The sequence below is a fragment of the Chinchilla lanigera genome, unplaced genomic scaffold, assembly GCF_000276665.1.
Source record: "Chinchilla lanigera isolate Chin_1 unplaced genomic scaffold, ChiLan1.0 scaffold00145, whole genome shotgun sequence".
NCBI classification, from domain to species: Eukaryota; Metazoa; Chordata; class Mammalia; order Rodentia; family Chinchillidae; genus Chinchilla; species Chinchilla lanigera.
In genome coordinates this window covers 839,498-861,865 of record NW_004955546.1, presented here as the reverse complement: position 1 = coordinate 861,865, position 22,368 = coordinate 839,498, and the positions used below count along the sequence as shown (strand labels likewise).

Sequence of the window (22,368 nt, the reverse complement as noted above, 5' to 3'; positions counted from 1 at the left end):
TTTATTTTTTTTTGGTTTTTCTCCGGTACCAGGAACCGAACTCACGACCTTGCGCTTGCCAGGCAGGCGCTTTTGCCGCTGAGCTAAATCCCCAGCCCTACCCCATTTAATTTAAAATGCTCATCTTAGGAGCATTTCCATTCATCATCTTTATCATGGTCTTAAAATACAGCAGCAGAAAGATTAAAATTATTTTAGGGCTGGAGTACAAGTCAGGGTAGAGCACATGCATAAGGTCTTGGGTTTAATTCCCAGCACCAAAAACAGTAAGAAATAACTCTCCCTCACGACTCAGATCTAATTATTTCCTTTCGCATTTCAAATTTAGTTTATATAATCTGAAAGTTTTAAAAACATTTAACCCAGACATGATAATGTTTAACTTTTCATGTTTCTGAGGTATAGGGTACCTACTCAGAACATGCACAAATGTGTGCCGCTTGGGTCAGGGGTCAGGGACACTCATCACCTCAGGGAACACTTTGGTGGGAATCAGATCTAAGCTGTATTTGCTGCAAACAAGGTGTGTTTCTGGGCTGACACAGGAAGTACATTTATAAATGATATACTTTTATATTCAACTAGATTAAACATTTACCCATAGTGAAATTAACTTTGAGCTTTCTTCACAAGTTTGAAGAATATTTACCCTTCTTGATACTTACTTCTCTTTCTCCTTTCTCCTTTTCATATTGACACAGTCTTTCTTTTAAATGACTGCATTCATGGAGTAACTCTTTATTTCTGTCTTCCAGCATGAGGCTTTGTTTTTCACTCTCACCTTGAAGTGTTTTCACAATCTCGTGAAACTGGTCTTGGATATTAATTACTCTCTTTTCTTTACAGTCAGCTTTGTTGTGAGCATCATCCAACTGCTGTCGAAGCAATGTATTTTCACTTTGTAGTTGAGATAATCTCTCCAGCATAGATTCCTGCTTTCCCACGTACTTATTCACTTTTCCTTGCTCATCCTGATACATGTGTTTCAATTCTTTCATTTGACACTGTGATTGGTTTAGGTCTCTTTGTACCTGTTCTAAACCTGAAGTCTTCTCTCTAAGAGCATCTCTTGTATGATGGAGCTCAATTTCTAGGCTATTGAATTTTTTTTCCACTTTAGAAAGCTGGTGGGAAAGGATGTCATTGTTATCTTTTAGGTTAGATATATCAGAATTCATCTTGTCCTGTAAACGAAACCACTCATCTCTTGCTCTCTGGAAAGCAAGTTCTAGTTCTCTTTTAGATGTCTGACTTTCATCATAATCATGCACAGCAGCAGCCAGTCTGGAACGGTATGATTCAATTTCTGTTTCCAGTCTTTCCCTGTTTTGTTTTTCATTCTCTAGTTTAGAATTTAGCATTGTATTTTCTACTGTCAGAATATTAAGCTGCCCATTATACTGGAATATTGTTTTTGTAAATGTTTCCTCATTCACTTTTATTGTCCTCTGGAGGTCATCATTCTTTTTATTTGCAATTTCAATATCTTCCAGATATTTCTTTTCTTTTTCTTGGTTCAGATTTTTTATTGCATCTATTTCTAGTCTAATCATGGCAAGTTCCTCCTGTAACCTGTGATTTTTATGCAACAGATCTTCTTCGTGACTAACAGAAACCTAAGTAAAACAAAGGAGACATTTAGCTAGTGCTCAGTAAAATGACATTCTGCGATTTCCTCTGAAATTAAATAACCTGTATATTTATACATTGAAGGTCCCACAATAAATAGATATCCAGCTGAGTAAAATTAGATTGAAATATCGACGTTTATAGAAGCATAAGTTCCCAAGAGCTTAAAAAATTTACAGGATGGCACAATCCATAATTGTAAAAAGAAATGTAATTCTTAGGAATCTTAGAATTGGAAAACCCTTTTCCTGAATTATAACAGATACAAGATATAAAGTAAAAAATTTTAAAATGTGATTACACTAAAAATTAGGTTTACACTCTGATATCTAATGTATATAGCCAGTCCATATTAAGGGTCTAAGTGCTACATGTATTATAACAGGTGGAATTTTCTAAAGTTCTTTAGTTCCTTTTTCCTGAAAATATCACATAGTCTACTTTTCTAACATTTCTGTACCAGTTATAACAATTAGTTATTGAGGGGCTGGGGATTTAGCTCAGTGGCAAAGCGCCTGCCTGGCAAGCGCAAGGTCGTGAGTTCGGTTCCCGGTACCAGAGAAAAAACAAAAAAAAAAAGAATTAGTTATTGATAAATGCTAAATGTAAGCACTGCAGTAATCACTGCCACATACATCAATAACTCATTTAGTTATCTACTTCTAAAAAGAAGAGGTTAAAATATAAGCAAACTACAGGATTTCCCATCTCTGACTCTACACTCAATGCTTTCACCAAACCAGTTTTTTGTGTATTATAAATATGTAAAGATAAAAAAGGTTTATACTTCAAAATGCTTATGGTAAATGAGATAAAATGTGTAGCACTCCTCTTAGAAAATCCTGAGATAAGGTGCTGTTGCAGTAACTTTCTGTTTCCTTTTCAGTGTTTGAAACACTAGTAAATGTGAAACAGGAAAAGACACTGAGCTATTTTAACAGAAACAAAACACCAGATCTTTACTTGGACCACACTGTCACTATGCTCAAAAGTAGGAAATGCCATCTAAAATAGCGTCTCTGCTGGCTACCCTTTTCCCTCTTACCCAATAGTGGCAGTAATAAACAAACCTCTGCATCAGCACTCCAATGGGGTGAAATCACTGCCTAAAACTAGAGTAAAACTTAGTGGGAAGGATTTTAAGATCATAGAAAAACTATTAATGCCTATGGGAAATATTAAAAACCTTTCCTTGGGGTGAGGCCATTGAGAATTTGACCACTTGACGGCTGCAGACCACTGGAGGTGAATGAAGAACATTACTTTATCCAGTAAGTAAAAAATGGCACCGCCTCCTAAATACATATACTGTATTTAGTACACACATAAGTGGTTTAAAAATCATCCGTGCTTTCTATACATGCCTGTAGTTGACCTGTAAAATATGTACAAAGATAAACACACACATTTGAAAATGGCTAAAGGAAGTACCTCAGGACTCATTTTCTCTTGTGTCATTTCTATCTCCTTTTGTTCACAAAGGCGATTTGCCAGAATCCTGTCTTGTAACATTCGGGCATTCTGTTCTCGAGAAAGTTGCCTCTGAGTGTCATTTTGTTCTTCTAAAACCTAGAAATACATTTCATTATGTTTTGTAACTCATACCTTTGGGGGAAAAATACCTAAAAGTTTAACAGCAGAACTTTTAAGGAAAAAAAAAAAACCTGTTAAAAAGTAGTCTATGAAAGCATAAAGACCTGTATTCCACATGAGCAACTCAAATTTTCTTTCCTTTTTTTCTTTCTTTCTTTTTTTTCTTTTAAAAAGAAGTTTTGTTATATTGTGGAGGCTGGCCTTGAACTTGCTTATGTAGCCTAGGCTGGATTTGAACTCACAGCAATCTTTCTGCCTCAGCCTCCTAGTGCTGTGATTACAGGTGAGTGCCACCATGTGTGGCTTCAAATTTTAAATTGCATAAATGACAGCTAAAATTTGTTAAAGAGCAAAAACATTTATTAAATATAGGCACAGATAGTATTGCAAAATAAAATTTCATGAAGAAACATTTAACTAGTTTCAAAGTTAGTTAGCTTTAACAAAAAATAGCCAAACTGACATTTATGTTCACGATTAAACTCAACTTTCATTCCTTTATTCAGAAAACATACTGAGCTATTAGATGTCAAGATTTATAATAAACACTTTTAGTTATAAATGTTGTAATTTTTTTAGGGTGAGATAATATTTCATTTTCAATCTAAATAATATAGTCATACGGTGCATAACAATGTTTCGTTCAACCATGGACTGCACCCTCAGCTATAGCTTAAGATTATACTGCCCAGCGATGCGGTTGATGTTTTAAGTGTGCATGGCCTCCTGCTTATGCTTGCGTAGTAATGAAATTGCCAAAGAACACAAGTCTTGGATCTTCTTCTCAGTGTTAAGCAATACATGACCATATATTAAATCAAAGAAATACTACAATATCGGTAAAACACAAATATGACACTTTTATCAGAGATTAATTTACCTGATTCAATTTCTTTCTTACAGTCTTCAGTTCCAAGTCCAGTGTTCTAAGAGAAACTTCAAGTTGCTGTTTTGCTTCAACTTCTTGACAGTATTGTTCTTCCTTTTTTCTTAACTGTTCTTTAATTTTTTCATAAAACTGATCAACATTTTTTCTCTTCTCTTCTTCTTGTTTTAAGGCAAATCTGCAGTTAAACATACTTATTTATAATGTATTTTGTTAGAAAATAAAAAGTTCATTTTACGATCTGGCTCTGTATATGTTCATTTATTATCCTAATACAATTTCTATGCTTTCAAATATTTTTCCTTCCTAGTTCTCATATTTTAAATCTCTCACTTTAATCTCTTCCAAAGGACACATATACTTGAAGGGGAGTAATGAAAGAACATTCTGTTGAGTTTCTCTTACTATTACAGTTTTTAATAAGTCTGGCAAATATTATGGAAAAGGAATTCTGAAATTAGTAAAGTTACAAACTGAAAACTCTTTTTAGCCGAGTATGATGGAGCATGCCTACAATCTCAGGTACTCGGGAGGCTGAGGTGGGAGGATTGCAAGTGTAAGGCCAGCACAGGCAACTTGAGAAGACTGTCTCAAAAACAGAAAGAAAAGAAAAGAGGCTGGGGATGTAGCTCAGCACTCCCCGGGTTTAATCCCCAGTACTGATAAATAAAACAGAAAGCAAAACACCTTTTTTTACATAGTCATTACTCCTCAAAACATAAAGTTAGCTAGGTTTTTAAAAAGTCACTCTTTATAAATTAAAAATACAATGTTATCTTTATGAAATATTACAAGTATCCCTAAAATGATTTATAGTGTAAGACTATTCCTCAGCTGATTTTTGCACAACATGTCATTATAATCCAAGAGTCTAATAACTGTTATTATACCTTTTATGTTTATTTTTGGGAGATACTTTCAACTTACTTGTTGACTATTATGTATTTTATAACAATTTAAAGATCCCTTTGGAATAAGATAGTACCTAAGTAACTCAATAAAAACAGTAATATAATCTTTCAATACAGAAACATGAATTAATATTATCTATGATAGAGAAGTTGGATAAACTGACCAGCATCACCTTCTATTTGCTTTTTATTTCATGCATGTTGTAGCTAGGGGTCTAGTTCAGCAGTACAGTGCTTGTCTACCATGTGCAAGGCCCTGGATTCCAACTGTAGCACCACAAAAGAAGATGAGAGAGAAGAACAAAGAAGAAAAAAGGAGAAGAAAGGAAAGTAAAACAGAGGAGAAGGAAGAGAAAGAGGAGGAGAAAGAGGAAGAAAATTACACTTTTAAAAATATTTTTCTAGGTTGAGAAAAATGGCTGTTATGGCTTGTGTCTAGAAGTCCCCTCAAAGCCTCACGTGCTCCTAGGTGGGGCCTTTGCAGAGGGGGCTGGATCTAGAATGTGTGATGCTGGGATTAATGGTGTGTGGTTACTAAATTAGTTCACTGATTGGTTTGGGATAGTTCTGGGGAGGATTAAAGGTGCTCCACTCTGGGTGTGAATGCTCCCTGCACTTATAGCAGGTAGCCTGGGTAAAATATAAGGGACAGAAAGAGTGTTAATGTGGTCTTGCTGTTTGCTACTTCACTGTTTTCCTGCTTCCTGCCTGGCCTGCTTTGCTGTGGACTGTTTCTCCACTGTGATGCTGCTCTGTTATGCCACCCTGCCTTGGAGCCAGCCTATTATAGACTGAAACCTCTCCAAACTGTGAGCTGAAATAAATCTTTCCTCCTGTGACTTTGGATTACTGGGTATTCTGTATCAGCAACAAGAAAAGTAACTAAGACAGTGGCCATTTCTACTGTTGGAGGTGCTGTAAATTAATATAAACTTTCTTGAGAACATTTTAGAAATACTGATCAAAGACGTTAGCTGGGCGTGGTGGCACATGCCTGTAATCCCAGCACTTGGGAGGCTGAGGTAGTAGGATTGTTGTGTGTTTGAGACTAATCTGGGCTACAAAGTGAGCTCAAGGCCTGCCTGAACTGCACATTGAAACCCTGTCTCAAAAAGACAAAAAAAAAAAAAAAAAAAGACTTTTTAAAGAAAGTTCTTACACTCTAGTAACATTATCCTATATTAAGAATGTATTCAAAGTAAAGATATAGAAAATGATTTACATAAGCAATGTTCTTTGCAGCATTATTTATAATGTAAAAACAAAACCCTAAAATTCTATTTGCTGAACAGGGAGATTTTTCTATAGCCACTAGAATTATTATTTAGAAGAGTATGCATTTAATTATTAGGTATTTTCACAGTTACCACTCTATCATTTCCAGAAGTCACACTCTCAGAAGTTGACTTAGAAGCTTTTCCCTTGCAAAATGACAGACAATAAATCACCGACAAAATTTCTCATCCATATCAATAGTATGCAGTTTAAACATATCTTTAGAACAGGGACACATACCTTAAATTGCCAATTTCTCTTTCTCGTTGTATTTTCTCATGTTCTAACTGTGATTTCACTTCTTTTGTTTCCGTTAGCTCCTTCTGTAGTTCCCTCAACTTATTTTCCAGTTTTTTAATTTTTCCTGTAAGTAGTTCATCTTGATCTTTTTTAAGTTCTATTACTGTTTTATATGAATGTAAGGCATCCCAGATTTTTAATACACTAATAGAATCTGTATCAGGGAAAAAACAAGATGGAAATGAATTGAGCACTTTTGTGTATAAAGACTACATTTCCAATTCAGTCATTCATACACTGAATGAGTATATGTACAGTGTGCCCACAACTGAGCACATTTTACTGAGCTCTGCAGATAAAGAATAAAGAGGAGACTTTTACTCTTATTTAGCTTAAAATCCAGTGAAGAAAGACAAATAAAATGACTGTTTAAGATTTAAGAGCCTACAGTGCGTGCTGAGACTCTGGCAATTGTCTTCTAGCCAAGATGGAGTTGTAGGTACTAATTTAAATTCCTATTGAAACAACCAAAACAAAGCAGACAAAAATCCATCAAACAAATGTTCAGGACAATGGACTTAAGGCAATGAAAACCATGATCAAATGAAGTAAGCATTCTGAATGTCTCAGTGCCCTGCCCCAACACACAAACTGGAGTCCACTACATTTCCTGGCTGAGGCGATGAAGACCGGTATGATAAAACCAAGGCAGACAGAGGTCACAGGGGAGAGCAACAGAGAGGAAAGGACAGTATGGAAAGAACCCTAGAGGTCTGCAGAGTCCTCTCTCCTTCGGTACTGAGCAGAGTAACAGTACGGGTACGTCAAGATGCCACCTCACAGCCAGCGGAGAAAGCATCTGAAAAGGTCAGAGGAAACCGCCCACAAAGGCTGGAGAAACTCACAATTCACAGGACAATGGGTAACCAGAAAGCTCTGGTGTCAGCACTGGTATATTAACCACAGACTAAACATTGTTCTGATACACCTAACAAATCATAAAATCAACACCAGGAAGGATGAAGCTGTTTATAAGAAACTAAACTGTATCCAAAAATAATGACAGAAGAGTCACAAAAGACGTTTTTAAAAAACCAAATTGCACTTATAGAGATGGAAACTGGCTGCAATCAAATGGCATGGCAGACAACCCTACAGCTGACCGCTGAACAAAACAGTCTTGAACTGCAAGGTCAGGTTTTATTGGGAGATATCAGGTAACTTGAAAAACCTTACAGAGGAACCACATAACCTAGAAATATTGAAAGAGTTAAGGAAAAAGTACGTCACAAATGCATGCAATACATATAGAGAATAGTCTATCTTGCACAACCATAAAATATACACAGATCCATTAGAAAAAGTGAAAATCCACCAACATTCATGCACACAAACTGCAATGTGAAGTCAAGAGAAACAAACAACACAAAGACATAGGACCACAGACCTATCACTTCGGAGACACCTCCTGTAGCTACTGTGGCAAGCCCATGGTTAGAGCATCCACTTGTGAGGCCAGAGTGTTAATCTCTCCACATGAGAAGTTTATCTCACCATGAAAATGTCATAGTAAAAAGTGATCTCTTACAATTCTTATGCACTTTTCACCATATGTAATACTTTGTAACATGTAAAAATTTGCATTAATCAACTGTGTATGTTATTGGTAAGGCTTCTGTTTAACAGTAGGTATTAGTAGTTAAATTTCTGGAGAGTCAAAATATATACACAGATTTTGACTGCATAGGGGTTGGCACTTCATGTTAAATGAAAATGGTCTAGAAAATTCAATTAAGAGGCAAGTTGTCAGTATGATAAAAAGTATGATGCTTACGAGAAATAGACTTGAAAGACATAAATTGGTTAAAAAGACACAAAAATACTACACTAATATTTGACAAAAGAAGGCTAAGCAGAAATGGCTATATCAATACCAAAGTAGACTTCTCATAGTAAAATTCTCTTCTATGTAATAAGTTAGGTCATTTCATAATGGTAAAGAGTTCAATTAATCAAGAAGTATATAATCCTGAACGTTTATGTGCCCAGTAACAGCTACAAAAACACTCAAGGGCACAACTGATAGAACTGCAAAAAAGTAATAGGCCAGTTCACAAGTACAATCTGAGATTTGAATACCCCTTATTCAATAAATTAGAGGACAAGTAGGTAGACAAGCAGAATAGAGTAGACCTGAACACCACCATTCTTATAAAAGAGAACATACTCTTAAGACTGTATTACAAAGGATTAGGTAAAAATGATTTAATCCATGCAAAACATGTCCCTAATCACAAAACAATCAAATAAGAAATCAATAACAAAAATATGCCTGGAAAATAATCATCTACTTAAGTAACTCATGGAAACTTAAGTAACACATAACTGAGTAACTGTGTCAAAGAGGTAACAGAAACTAGGAAATATTTTGAACTGAACAACAACAACAAAAAAATACAAGACACCAAAATCTGTAGAATGCAGCTGAAATTACATGAGAATTTTTAGCAATGAATCTTTCTATCTGAAGGGCCTGGAACCAATGTCCTAACTTCCACTTTAAAGCACTAAAAATGAGGAAATTAAACCAAAAGAAAGCAGAAGAAAGGAAATAATATTTTCTATAGTTTGTGTCTCATCAAAATTCTTTTGTTGAAATCCGATCACGAAGGTCATCAGAAGTATGGCCTTTGAAGGTAATTAGGCATCGGGGCACAGCCTTCAGGATTGGGATTAGTGCTCTTCACAAATCAGAAACCAGGGGGCTGGGGATTTAGCTCAGCGGCACAGTGCCTGCCTGGCAAGCGCGAGGTCATGAGTTTGATTCCCGGTACCGGAGAAAAACAAAAACAAACAAAAAAACCAAATCAGAAACACATGTGTAAATATCACACTGTCTCGCTGGTGTGAGAAACTGAAAGAGTAAATAAGGTCCAAAATGTACAACAGATACTGTGAATTGGGAAGAAACTGTTCAAAAGGAAAGAGGAACTAGGGAGGGGGGAGGGAGGAGGGGGAAAAGGAAGGGAAAAGAAAAAAAACAAAAAAGAAAGGTAAAATGGAGACAAAACTTTGTAAATAAGGAGGGAAGTAGGGGTTGAAGGAAGGGGAGGGGATTGGGGTACAAAAAGAGGAATTGAGGTACAACATATACAGGTACAAATTCCCTATGATGAATGTGATCATTATGTATATCTAAATTGTACCAATAAATTTAATAAAAAAGAAAAGGAAAAAAAGAGGCCCTACAGTGCTGCCTTGTGAGGACACAGGGAAAAAAGGTGGCCACCTATGTACCAGGAAGGGCCCTCACCCACATCTAATATGCTCCTGCCTTGATTTTACGCTTCCCAGTTTCCGGAATTATGGGAAACAAATTTGTTAGCTTGTCTATGGTATCTGGTTATAGAAGCCCAAGGGACCAAACCAACATCAAAGGTAAACATCAACTAGAAGATTGAACCCAGGACTTTTACAGTGAGTTATATCTACAGCATCTGCCTCCCACCCCCTTTTTCCTGAAACAAGGTCTTGCTAAATCACTGACTACATGAGAACTTGCAATGCTCGTGTCCCAGCCTCCCACAGCTTGAGTGTGTATTTAAATTACAGACCTTTCTTTGCCAGATTTCTAGTATTGGAATCTGCCTATTATAGGGAGGGTGTGGGCTGCCGTGACAATGTAGTATGTTCCTTCTCAGCTCCTGCCCCAAAAGGCCACACCAGCCAGGGTGCCTGCAGGCAGAAGTCCACAGAGTTGTCTGTGCCATTATGTAGCCTGGGCTGGCCTCAAACTCACAGTGATCCTCCTTCCTCAGCCTCCTGAAATGCTGGGATTACAGGCGTGTACCACTATGCCCAGGCTGTTTGGTCTTTTAATGTTGTCCCAGAGATGTACATTTTGCTCATAGTTTCTCTTTCTTCTGTTTGTTCTAATTGATTGGTGAGACTTTCAACTGAATTTTTTGACTTACTAAGATGTCCACTTCCAATATTTGTTTAGTTCTTTTTCACAATCTGTATCTCTTTATTGAAATAGTCTTTCATATTTCATATTACCTTCCTTAGTTCATTCAGTTGTTTGCATCTTCTTTGAATTCACAGATTATTCTGACATTGTTTGGAATTCTCTGTCCCGTTCATCCACTTCAGTATCCATGGATTCAGTTACTGAGGAATTGTAAATTTTTGGAGGCATCTTGTTGCCTTGTTCTTCCATGTTCCTTATGTTTATATTCTGAGATTGGCACATCTATTGGAATGGATATCTCTTCCACTAGTATGTGAGTCTTATAAGCAGTTGTGTTCTTGAGGATGCACCTGAGGTTGTGGGTCTGTCTCAGTGCCAGAGCAGCCTCTCAACATGTTTAAGTGCTAGGTTCAATCCTCAGCACAGGTTTGAGAGGAGAAAATAACTACCAGAAATACTGACAACTGAAAAGCAGTTCCATTAACCAAAAATGACAAACAGAAATAGTAGTACGCAATAGGCTTAAAAAATAGGCATTAATGAGAGTCAAATTCATACTAAAGTGTATTCTTAAAAGGAAAAGGGGCCAAGGATATAGCTCAGTGTAAAGGCCTTCAATTCTAAATACATAAGAAAATAAATGGAAAGACAGGAAGGAAGAGACAGAAGAATGAGAAGGAAAGAAAGCAAAGCTTGCAGGAAAGGGAATAAAAAGCAGGAAGAAAAAATCTACAGGTATCTTGAAAAAATATACAAAATTAGAAAACAGTATGACAGACCACAATAGAAATGAAAAACAAAACTAGATTTTTTTGAGGGTTTGCTTTGTTTTCATTTTTGTTTGTTTTGTTCTGTTTCATGAAGATAGGATGCTGGAGAGGGAAGCAGGATTTTCAGTGCTTTGCGGAAGTCTCAGGATAGTCCACCTCAACCTGAATGCAGAACGCATGGAAATTTGAAACTTGTCTCAAACATCCTTTTTAGGCTAGCAACAGTTGTGATTTCAAATAACTGATCATCTTGCACGCACAAAGTTGATTCACCTAGCTGATTCACGAGTGGTTTGCAGATCCACTCCTTCCAAGTCTAGGGCTCTTCTGTGGTTGAGAAATAACGCTCAGACTCTTTTAATGCCTGAGATAGGTGATCATGCTTCAGCCGGGATAAATACCCTGGCTCAATCTCTTTTGGAATCTCTAATAACATTTTAAACATGTCAAAAATCCCAGTGTAGGGGGCTGGGGATTTAGCTCAGTGGCAAAAAGTGCCTGCCTGGCAAGCGCAAGGTCGTGAGTTCGGTTCCCAGTACCGGTCAAAAACCAAAAACCAAAAAAAAAAAAAAAATCCCAGCGTTCACCTATTGCCCACATAATTTGAGTTTGCCTTTGAATGCCAGCCACTTTATCAGCCAACCTCAATATACAGTTTTTTTCTTATTACTGGTAATTAGTCCATGTTTGCAGTATATAGTGCAACAGTCGTCTTAGGGAGTAGGTACCTGTACTTAGTAGATCTTATTTCTATTCCCCTTCTCTTACCCTCCCTGCTCTCTCTTTCCATCTCTTGATCTGTTTCCCCCACTTTCTTCTTTCCTTTTTTTTGGAGACAAGGTCTTGCTATGCAGCCCAGGCTGGCCTTGAACTTGCAGCAATCCTCCTGCCTCAGCTTCCTGAGTGCTGGGATTACAGGCATGTACCATCATGTCTGCCCCCATTTTCATTTTTTAAGTTCACACTTGCATTACATAATGCTTGCATTCACTGTAGATAGTTGGTACATGTATATCTTAATTCTTTTGATTTCTGCTTCCTCTCCTCCCCCCTCAATCCATCCCTTGGTCCCATTCCCATTTGCGAAAGACCTATCTCCTTATTTCCTTACATCTACCTTTTATTTTGCTCTTTATTTACACTTTGGATTTCTCATATGAGAGAAACCGTACTGCATTTAAGCTTACATGTCTGATTTGTTTCACCTAACATTGTTTTCAGGTTGCATTCATTTTCCAAATGACTCAAACTTATCTTTCTTTATAATGTGTCTAAGTAGTATTCTATCTTGTATAAATACCAAACGTTCTTTATCCATTTGTTTGTTGATGGAGACACAGGCTGCTTCCGAGAGTTATTTATTATGAATTGTGCCATTATAAACATTGGTATGCATGTATGGCTATGATATCTTTAACTCTTTCGGGAAGATGCTTAGAAGGAGAATGGCTGGGTCAAATGTAGTTTCCATTTTTAGTTTTTTGAGGAATCTCCGTACTGATTTCCATAAGGGTTGTACTAATTTATATTCCCACCAGCAATGTAACAGGGTTCGCGTTTCACCACAGTCTCACCAGCATTCGATATTATTTGATTTCTTGATGACTGCCATTCTTTCTTAACTCAAAGTCTGGGATTGTGGTATCTCCTGTCTCTTGTTGTCCAGGATCACTTTTGCTACTCTGGGCCTCTTTTTGTTCCACATGAATGTTAGGATGGTTTTCTCTGGTTGTGTGAAAAATGCTATTGGTATTTTGACTAGTAGTATACTAAATCTTTTTTTGTTTGTTTTTTTCCAGTCCCAGGAATCGAACTCACGACCTTGTGCTTGCCAGGCAAGCGCTGTGCCGTTGAGCTAAATCCCCAGCCCCTAGTAGTATACTAAGTCTGCATGTCAGTTTTAGAAGTCTGGTCATTTTGATAATAGTGGTTCTGCCCACCCAGGAACAAGGGGTATCTTTCCATTTTCTGATAATAAATGTCATTGGCTATGATACTGCCACTGTGCAAAGCTACTCCACTACATTCTAACTTGTTGCATTCTATCTTATTGAGGATTTTTGCATCTATGTTCATTAAGGAGTCAATGACATTTATCCTAAATTTCATTGTCATTGTTTAGAATTGTTCTATCATGAATGGGTGTTGGATTTTATCAAAAGTTTTTTCTGCATCTATTGATTGATCATGTGGTTTTGTCCTGCCTTCTCTTTATGTGGTGAATTACATTTATTGATTTGCAAATGTTGAGCCATTCTTGCATCCCTAGAATGAAACCTACTTGTTCATGATGCATGATCTTTTTGATGATTTGTTGCATTCTATTTTATTCTATTAGCAATAATCTGTCTTCTTGGTGCAGTTTTGGTACTTTTGTATGTTTCTAGCAATCTCTCCACTTCTTCAAGAGTTTCCAATTTGTTGGAGTACAATTTTTCATAGTAGTTATTAGCGATCCTCTCGATTTTGGTTGTGTCTGTTCTTGAAATAGAAGACTGCTGCATGGCCATCTGGTTGAGCTAGTGGGCATGACCTGTCAGTTACAGAGATCCAGGACACATGCACAGAATATAGTTTCCAAGGCCTACACCTGGGACCAATGAGAAAGTGCTATCTTCAATTCTTCTGGTGCAGCATCAAGCTGGTTTTTGATAGGCTGGCCTACATCTGATGTCACCTTGTCGTTTTGAGACAGGGTCTTGCTCTGCAGTTCAAGCTGGCCTTGAGCTCAGTTTGTAGCCCAGGTTGGTCTTGAACTCGCAACAATCCTCCTACCTCAGCTTCCCGAGTGCTTTAAAGCCATGGTCAAATTGTTACAGGCATGCGCCACTACTCCCAGCTTGAAGAATGAGGAATACAAAACTCTCTGTCATTAACCTTGTGGCTGCTGTAAACTCTCTCAGTGGCCTGCTCTTACTCTGCACAGCATACTTCTTTTCTTATCTTTAATAAATGTTAGGCTTCACTATCTTTTTTGTGTATCTTGTCTGATTCTTCGTTCAGGACACCAAGGATCTGGAAGAGTCTATAGAACTGCAGAATTCAGTAATACTGTGATTTTATTGCTAACTGCATTGGTGTGAGTCTTTTCTCCTCCTTTTGGTAAGTTCAGCAAGGGATTATCTATTTTGTTTATTCTTTCAAAGAAACAGCTCATCACTTTGTTGGTTCTTTTTGTCTCAATTTTGTTAATTTTTGCTCTGATCTTTATGATTTCCCTTTTTAAACTAGGTTTGGACTATTGTTATTTTTTGGGTATCTTAAGGTTCATCATTAGGTTATTTCAGCTCACTGCTTTTCTAACATGAGCACTGATTGCAATAAACTGCCCTCTTTGGATTGTTTCAGTGTTCCACAGGTTCACCATAAAATTTTGCCTTGTTCTGTTTTCAGCTGTTTTTGAGTCCCTGGTTGGAGTTACCCTTCTCATGCCTAATGGAGAAGACAATTTGACCATGGCTTTAATACACTGGACTGGCTCTGAAAGGCCAGCTAGCTCCCTTCCCCAGTCAGCTTGTCTCTTTCCCAGTGGTGTGGGCACCCAGGATCTGGGGTGGCAGCTGGGATAGTGTGGTCTAGGTGTGGACTGGTTTCCTTTCTCCCATTGGACTTTAGGCCAGGTGGGTTGTCTTTTTGTGTATCACCTACATCAGGCTTTTGTTCTGCCCCTGGCTCACAGTAACTGTTTCTCTTCAGCATCGAGACGGAGGCATTTATCACCGCCAGTGCCCCCATTCATCCATGATCAATCTCTTCTGTCATTTCCCTCTGAAGTGACAGACTGAGTCATGAAGTAGGTGGACTATGCCACATGAGCAAGCAGGTTTTGTGACCCATTCTGTGTCTCTGAAGTTTGATGCTATTGGTGACTGTTTTTCTACAAGAAATCTCTGGAGCTGCTCTCATAACTCAAAAAGTCTGGCCAGCGACCTCCTTTAGAAAGCCATCATACTTCTATGTAAGTGGACCCGTGTGCTCTGTGTCCATCTCCTCACAGAGCTATACAAAACAGACATGCGTTAAGGCCATGTGTTTTAACGTGGTTGATATTTTTAATCATATTCCGCAGAACATTAAGTGCAGGTGGCATTTTGAGCTAGCCAGCATCTCTATGGACGACACAGTGTGTAGTCTCACATTCAGAAGTAGCCTCTGACTCCAGTTGTGAAACCAGAAAGACGCCCCATCATAGCAGCTGTTCTGTCTGTGCATACAATGACACAAAATGACCAACTGAATTTTCCAGATAGATAATCATTCAAAGACTTGAACAGTTCTGCAGCTGTGGTGTTGGTTGGCAAGCAAAGCATATATAACATAACCTCTTGGACATACTCCTGAGAAATATATCCCACAAAAACAACCTTGTTGCCTGGTTATCAACATCAGTAGACTCATCAACCTGGGTTTTGCACCATGGTGACCTATTAATCCTCTCTTAACAGTTGTGCCTCGTATCCCTGGTTTTTATCATTTTGTCTACTAGCTGAAAGAGGAACACATGCCACCTTTTGAACTGCACTGTCTCCCAAAAGTTTACAGTAAGTGTCTTTAGAAAGAGGCAGGATCAACTCTCCATCAACATTAAAGGGCTTCTTAGCTTAACAATGTGGTTATCTACTCTGAGAATGATGCTCTCAGGTTAGACACATTTGATGAAGCGATGATCTTCAATAACTGTTTCTTTTCACATTCACATTGTTTTCTTTTGAAAACCCCCAAGACTTATCTTTTAATGCAGGGTACTTGGTCTCCATGTGAAACAGTTTTGACGGTTTTATGGCTTCACTAAATATGAGTCACCACCTACTATACAAAGCAGGCTTGGAGAATGTGAATCACCTACTGTACTCAGACCATAATTTAAACAAAAAACTAAAAACAGGGCTACCATTTGATCCATCGGTGCCATTCCTCCATACACACCTGAAAGAATTAAAACTCTGCATATTATGAAGATAACTGCACACCCATATTTATTGTGACACAATTCATAATACCCAAGTTATGGTATAAACTTAGGTACCCATAAACCAAAAAATGGATTTAAAAATATGGAATATTATTCAACTATAAAGAACAAAATCATGTCACTTGCAAGAAAATGGACGGAGATCATCGCATTAAGGGGTGGGATAATATGAAGGTGGAAATGATTAAAGTACATTATATCCCATGTATGGATATGACAAATGAAGTCCATTATTCTATATAATTATATGTACTAATTAAAATAGAAGTATTTTTTAAAAGTTTATACTTGTATCAAAATACCTGAAATACAGATAAATCTGATAAAATATGGAAAAGTTTAAACACTAAAAACTACAAAATATTACTGAGAAAATTAAATGCAACCAATATAAACATGTATTTTGTTCAAAAGTCAAAAGGTTCATTACACACCTATTAGAATGGCTACACACATACACAGACACACAGAGGCAATACTATGTGTTCGTGAAGATATAGAGGAACTAGAACTTTCATACACCAATGTTGGGTATGGAAGGTGGTAAAAACACTCTGCAAAACAATTTGGCAGTTTCTCAATAATGGAAAACAAAGGGGCATTAAAAGGTTTTGGTGGGTGATTGACTTGCTACCTTGATTGTAGTGATTAAATGTGTTTAACGTGTCAAAACTTATCAAATTATACACTTTATATATGTGAGGGTCATCAGTACCCTCCACAGCTACTGAAAACAAAGAACATATAACCCAGTAGCTAAGCCATAGTGCTGAAGGATGAAGATGGAGGAGTGAAATCTTTAACCTTACAGTAAGGAGAAATGATAGGTTTTCAGCAAGAGGTTAACACAATTGGGTCTAAGTCTTCAAAAATACACAGTTATGGTTACAGAGTAGACCTTGGTTTTAGGAGGTGGGTTACAAGGAAACAGATCTAATTAGAGTATTCCAGGCAGAGATTATGGCTTGCCAACTTGATAATGATCAAGGCACAGGAGAGAAGCAGTTAACAAAAAGCCTGGGAATGCCACTCACACTAAGAGAGGCTGAGTGTACAATATCTGAGTGCTCTGAGGCTGGAGTGTACAATATCTCTCATCGTATGCTAATATGAAGCGTGGTTCAGCATTAATAGCAATGTAACACATCTATGCTCGATGGCACATTGCTAAGCAATGGGGACACCCACTACCACAACATCCACTGGAATGCCTTGCGTTTTCGTACTGGTCCTACCTTTGCACTCCATTCTCAGTTGTTCAAATAGCAGCAAAATATTCTCATACTTAGGGTAAGGCAACTCACTATCCTCTGAGGGTGTTTCAGATGACTGGGATAAGTCATCAAGGTCGTCCACAGTATTTTTCTTCTTTTTGACCTATAAAATAATATTATTTCAAAATGTCCCCAAAATATTTATACCATATACTAAAAATACAGAAGTAGTAAATATCTTCTTATTTAAGGAGAAACACAAGTACTGACTACGGTTTCTTCACAATTTTTTTGAAGTAAGTGTCAATAGATTCTCTATTTTTCCACTTTACTTTTTATGTTTCTTTTAATTGTATTTGTGTATTATTATAATGTATCACTTTACCTTTCATGTTATATTTTCAATAATATACTACTTCAGATTATTTTTTACAATACCTTGTTTTTTTCATTAGATGTTTTCTTTGTGGACCTAAAAAACAAAACAAAACAAAACCATATAATTTCTTCAGGCAAATAGTAAATATATAAAACACAAATACATAAAACTATTATCTTTGTACACAAAATTTCAGCATTTGTAATTCATTTCTCCTGCTCATAAAGTTTACAGGCTATTTAAAATATAATTTTCTAGAAGGGGAATTCAACTCTAAAAGGTAACACTTTTGGGACAAAGAATACTACTACTAATAATATTATAACAAATAATTAAATTTCGATCAAACTTTCTTACAGAAAAATAGAAGAAAACTGTTACATTGATAGAAAAAAATACCATTTTTTAACCATCATTTTTAATAAAACCCAAACCAAATTTTTATAGGCACTAAAACCCATTTAGAAAACATTTCTTAGGTCCCTATATCAAGGAAACCCTTTTTTAATGATGATAGGAGCTAACTTTTCAGGGCCTACTGTGTAACTTCTAGGCATTATTCCAAGCACTGTATATGTGTTAAACACAATTCTGTGAGGTAGGTAACATAATATTTTATAACAGAATAAACTTGGTGAAGATAGGCCAAGTAATTTGCCCAGGTTCAAACTGGTAAGAATTTAAACCTAGGAACATTTCACAGTACAAGGGACCCCCGAAATTTGCAGGGGTTATGTTCCCAGAGCACTTGCAATTGTGAAAAACCACAAATTTCAGATATGGTCAGAAAAATGCTTAAAAATGCTTGTTTTTATAGTTTAAACCCTAAATATGCTATGTGTCCTGCAATTATGTAATATACTGCATTAACAAAAACTTAGGAGGTATAAGGCATTTTGACAGCATCTTAGGGTTTAAGAAGAACATATCCAAGAACAATGGAGACAGCTACATGCAGTATATCAACCTGTTATAATGCAGAGAAGGGTTACAGGGCAGCAACCAATTAGCATCAAGAAGAACTGAATAACACTCTTAGATTGGCTATTTGCAAACCTCCTGCCAAAAAAAAGTTGTGGAGGATACTTGTGGATTCTGTGAAGTTGTGAGGGATTCCATGAAAAATTATTAGTTAGGTTCTAAGGAAAAATCTGTGAAAGAGTGAGGCTGGGAACTCTGAACTGTGACATCATGGGAGTATACTGTATGTTGTGACATTTCCCACCAGCTTGAACCACTGGTGTGTTACATGCATTACTGCCCTATTGGGCAGCACTGGACAGACACACATGTATGGTTCCATTGTGAATGTGTTAATCCATATTATCATATATTTTTGGTTATAACCATAATAATTTCTGATGAGATTGGGCATGTTCAGGGTGGTATGGCTGCAGACATAACCAAAATAATTTCTGAATCTTGCAAATATTTTTAAAATTAAAATGAATAAACATGTCTTTCTGTACTAGGTCATTTCTAGTAGTATGCAAGCAGACTCTTGTTAAGAGAGAAAAAACTCTTAAACGCCACATTGCTCTGTAACACCTACTTCCCTGCCTTTCCCAGTAAAAGTTATCTGAGGCGTTGTCTGCACTCATCCACAGCAGTCAGTTTCCTGTGTGACAACTCCTGAAACTGTTCCTAGTCACATTCATTTGTCCTCATCTTAACAAACCTTTCAGCAGCAACAATGTAGCTGGGTATTCTCTTGCTTTCCCTGTCGACTACATTGTTCTGTTTAATTTCCAGAAAAAGTAATTCCTGCTAACATTCCTTTAAAGGAAAATAAAATAGTTACAGATATTTTACCTTCCTTCATCTTCATCTCTGTCATGTAACTTGCAACCGCTCTTCACTTGTAGTAGACCACCAGCAAGGGAACCGGCCGGCTGAAACACTGGGGAAGTCACAGATTCTGTGGAGCTCCACTGTTCATTTTCATTCTTCTTTACTTTCCTCAAAGGCAAGACAGGCTCACTGCTTTTAAAAAAAGCCATTTAAAAAAACCAATGTTTTTTAATTAGTCTACTGACAGAATTTTTTAAAAAGCAATTTTGGAAAAGTGTCAACACTTCTCAATATTAATTTACTTTCAACTACAAATTAAGGGCCGGGGATAGGGCTCAGCAGCACAGTGCCTGTCTGGTAAGTGCAAGGTCCTGAGTTTGATTCCCAGTATACACACACACACACACATACACACACACACAAAATCATAATTAGTTATGAAGTACCAGCTAAAAACAAGGAGACACATATTCCCTGCTTCACAAAAACCTAAGTAAAGATACAAATCAATGTGATCTGTAAGAGTTGACAAATGAAAAATTGTATCTGAGCACAAGAAGAATTTACAAAAGAGGTAAAATATAAGGGAGGAGGTCACCAGGCAGAAAGTAGCGGAAAACCATTCTACTTAGAGAACAGGATCTGAGACAAAGATGAGGTACAGGGCATCTAGGTGTTTCCCAGGAGCTTGAAAGGAAGCAGGAGGGAAAAGATGAGTGCTACAGCCCACTGACCCTGCACACTGCACCAAAGGCCTCCTAGGCATGGAAGTGACTACATCTGTGCTACATCTGGTTTTGTTTTTAAATATAACAGTTAAATTTAAATGAAGTTTTAAAAATCTCATGAGAGTACCAAACGAGAAATTGGGGAATATCTTGAGGACAAAGCCTTACTTTAAAATACCCATATGTCATTATATTTAAGTTTACCAAAGGAACATTCTAAATAGCACTGATTTTGTTTGAAAATAAAAGGTTGTATAGCTTTTGTATACTTTTAGTCTAGTACCTAATCCTAATATAAAAGGTTGGATTTACCACTGGATCACTGTAATTCTTTTTTATGAAATAAACACATGAAACAGCTATGTGATAACACTACCACACTTACACAAATTTACAAAAAGAGTGAAATTTCCCACAGAATATTATGTTGTTAGATGAGCATGAGCCCCTAAAAGTACCACAATCAAAACCAACTATTTACAAAAAAGTTATATAAATAATTCTTGCTGTTAAGACTAAAAATCTAAATAAATGCGTGTGGGATGGGGTGGGGAAGACATTCCAAAGAGCAATTGTTAAACAATTCCTCTTGAGCCAAAGTTCACAAATAAGGTTACAACTCACTTAGGTAGCCCAAACTGGTCTCAGGCTCACAGCAATCCTGCTGCCTTGGCCTCCCGAGTGCTGGGATTATAGGTGTGTGTCATCATGCCCGGCTTAACCATTGCATTTATTCTGTTCTCACCCAACTTGGTTTGCGAGCAGAATCACAGAAAGAATCACATTCATGAACTGAGGTATGACTCAGGCAACTGTGTTATAAAAGACTGTGCCCAACCAGCATAGCTCTCTTTCCACAGGAAGCATACACTGCAATTAATTTTGTCTCTTAATTTCAGTTATTGAAAGTTTTAGTCCTGTGGCCACCATCTTTTTTTTAAGCCCATTAAGTTTACAACCTTCATGTTTTATTTTTCTTAATAAAATACAAATGAAGCCAGCAATTCTTTTAATCCATTTTGTTATAAGTGAAACTATCCTAAAAGAATGAGTAATCACAATATTGAAACTTTTTCCTAAATGGAAAAATATTAATATAGAGTATGTAATTTATTAAAGCAAATAATGTAAAAAATGTATGGATTTTTCAGGTGAAACTGTCAGAATGAACTTACATGAAACTTTTTTCTAATACTGGGGATTGAACCCAAGAGTGTGGTACCACTGAGCTATACTTCCCGTCCTTTTTTATTTTGAGACAAGGTCTTGCTCAGCTTCCAAAGTGAGATTCAAATTTGCAATCCTCCTGCCTGTTTCCCAAGTCACATTTTTATAAGTGAGAAATTAATCTGCTGTTTAAAATAATACACACAGAGTAAACTCCATTCACTCACTAAGTAAATACTGAGTAGCTACTTACTGTATGCCAGGCTCCTTTCTAGGCATTGATGATACCATAATGAACAGACACAAATTCTACTTATGTGAGTAAAATAAATACTCAGTAACAATAAATAGGACGGGCAAAATATACAGTATGTTTGAGGAAGGAAACTAAAATAGAGAAATAAAGCAATCTTATTTTATAAACTGAATTTTATGAGTTATACATAGAATCACTCTTGAAAAATACAGTGGAGTGCATTATCTTTAAAAAGAAAAGGTATTATCTTTAAAAAGGATGACAACATACATGAAGAGCACATTTAAAAGACTGCATAAGCAGCAAACTTGGGTTTAGTTTAAGGGTCAGTGAATCAGAGCATGTGGAGTAAATCCAGCCTATTACCTATTTTTATGAATAAATTTTCTTTTTTTGTGGTACTGGGGATGGACCCCCAAGTCTTCTTGCATACTAGGTGAGTGTAGCATACAACTTCCTTTTGCAACTTCGCACGTTTTACAAATATTACAACAAAATCTGCTAACGATGTATCATTAAACTAAATGGTTTAAATATACTTTGTGAAATAATCACAATGAATGATTATTATCCAACGGCTGGATGCT

The 22,368-nt window shown here is 36.8% G+C and overlaps 1 protein-coding gene across 7 annotated transcripts in view; it reads right to left on the bottom strand.

The window, feature by feature from the left end:
- The window catches only part of Ankrd30a (ankyrin repeat domain 30A), a 91,844-nt gene that overhangs the window by 28,423 nt on the left and 41,053 nt on the right, over positions 1–22,368 (bottom strand). For 6 of the 7 annotated variants that reach the window (XM_013508375.1, XM_013508378.1, XM_013508377.1 and 3 more), the window contains 7 exons: positions 19,652–19,822; positions 17,899–17,932; positions 17,482–17,623; positions 6,535–6,748; positions 4,103–4,286; positions 3,061–3,198; positions 666–1,616 (listed from right to left, as the gene is read on the bottom strand). In XM_013508375.1, coding sequence (XP_013363829.1) covers positions 666–1,616; positions 3,061–3,198; positions 4,103–4,286; positions 6,535–6,748; positions 17,482–17,623; positions 17,899–17,932; positions 19,652–19,822 — 1,834 coding nt within the window. The remainder of the gene's footprint in view (positions 1–665; positions 1,617–3,060; positions 3,199–4,102; positions 4,287–6,534; positions 6,749–17,481; positions 17,624–17,898; positions 17,933–19,651; positions 19,823–22,368) is intronic. The other variant, XM_013508376.1, reaches the window with a different exon arrangement.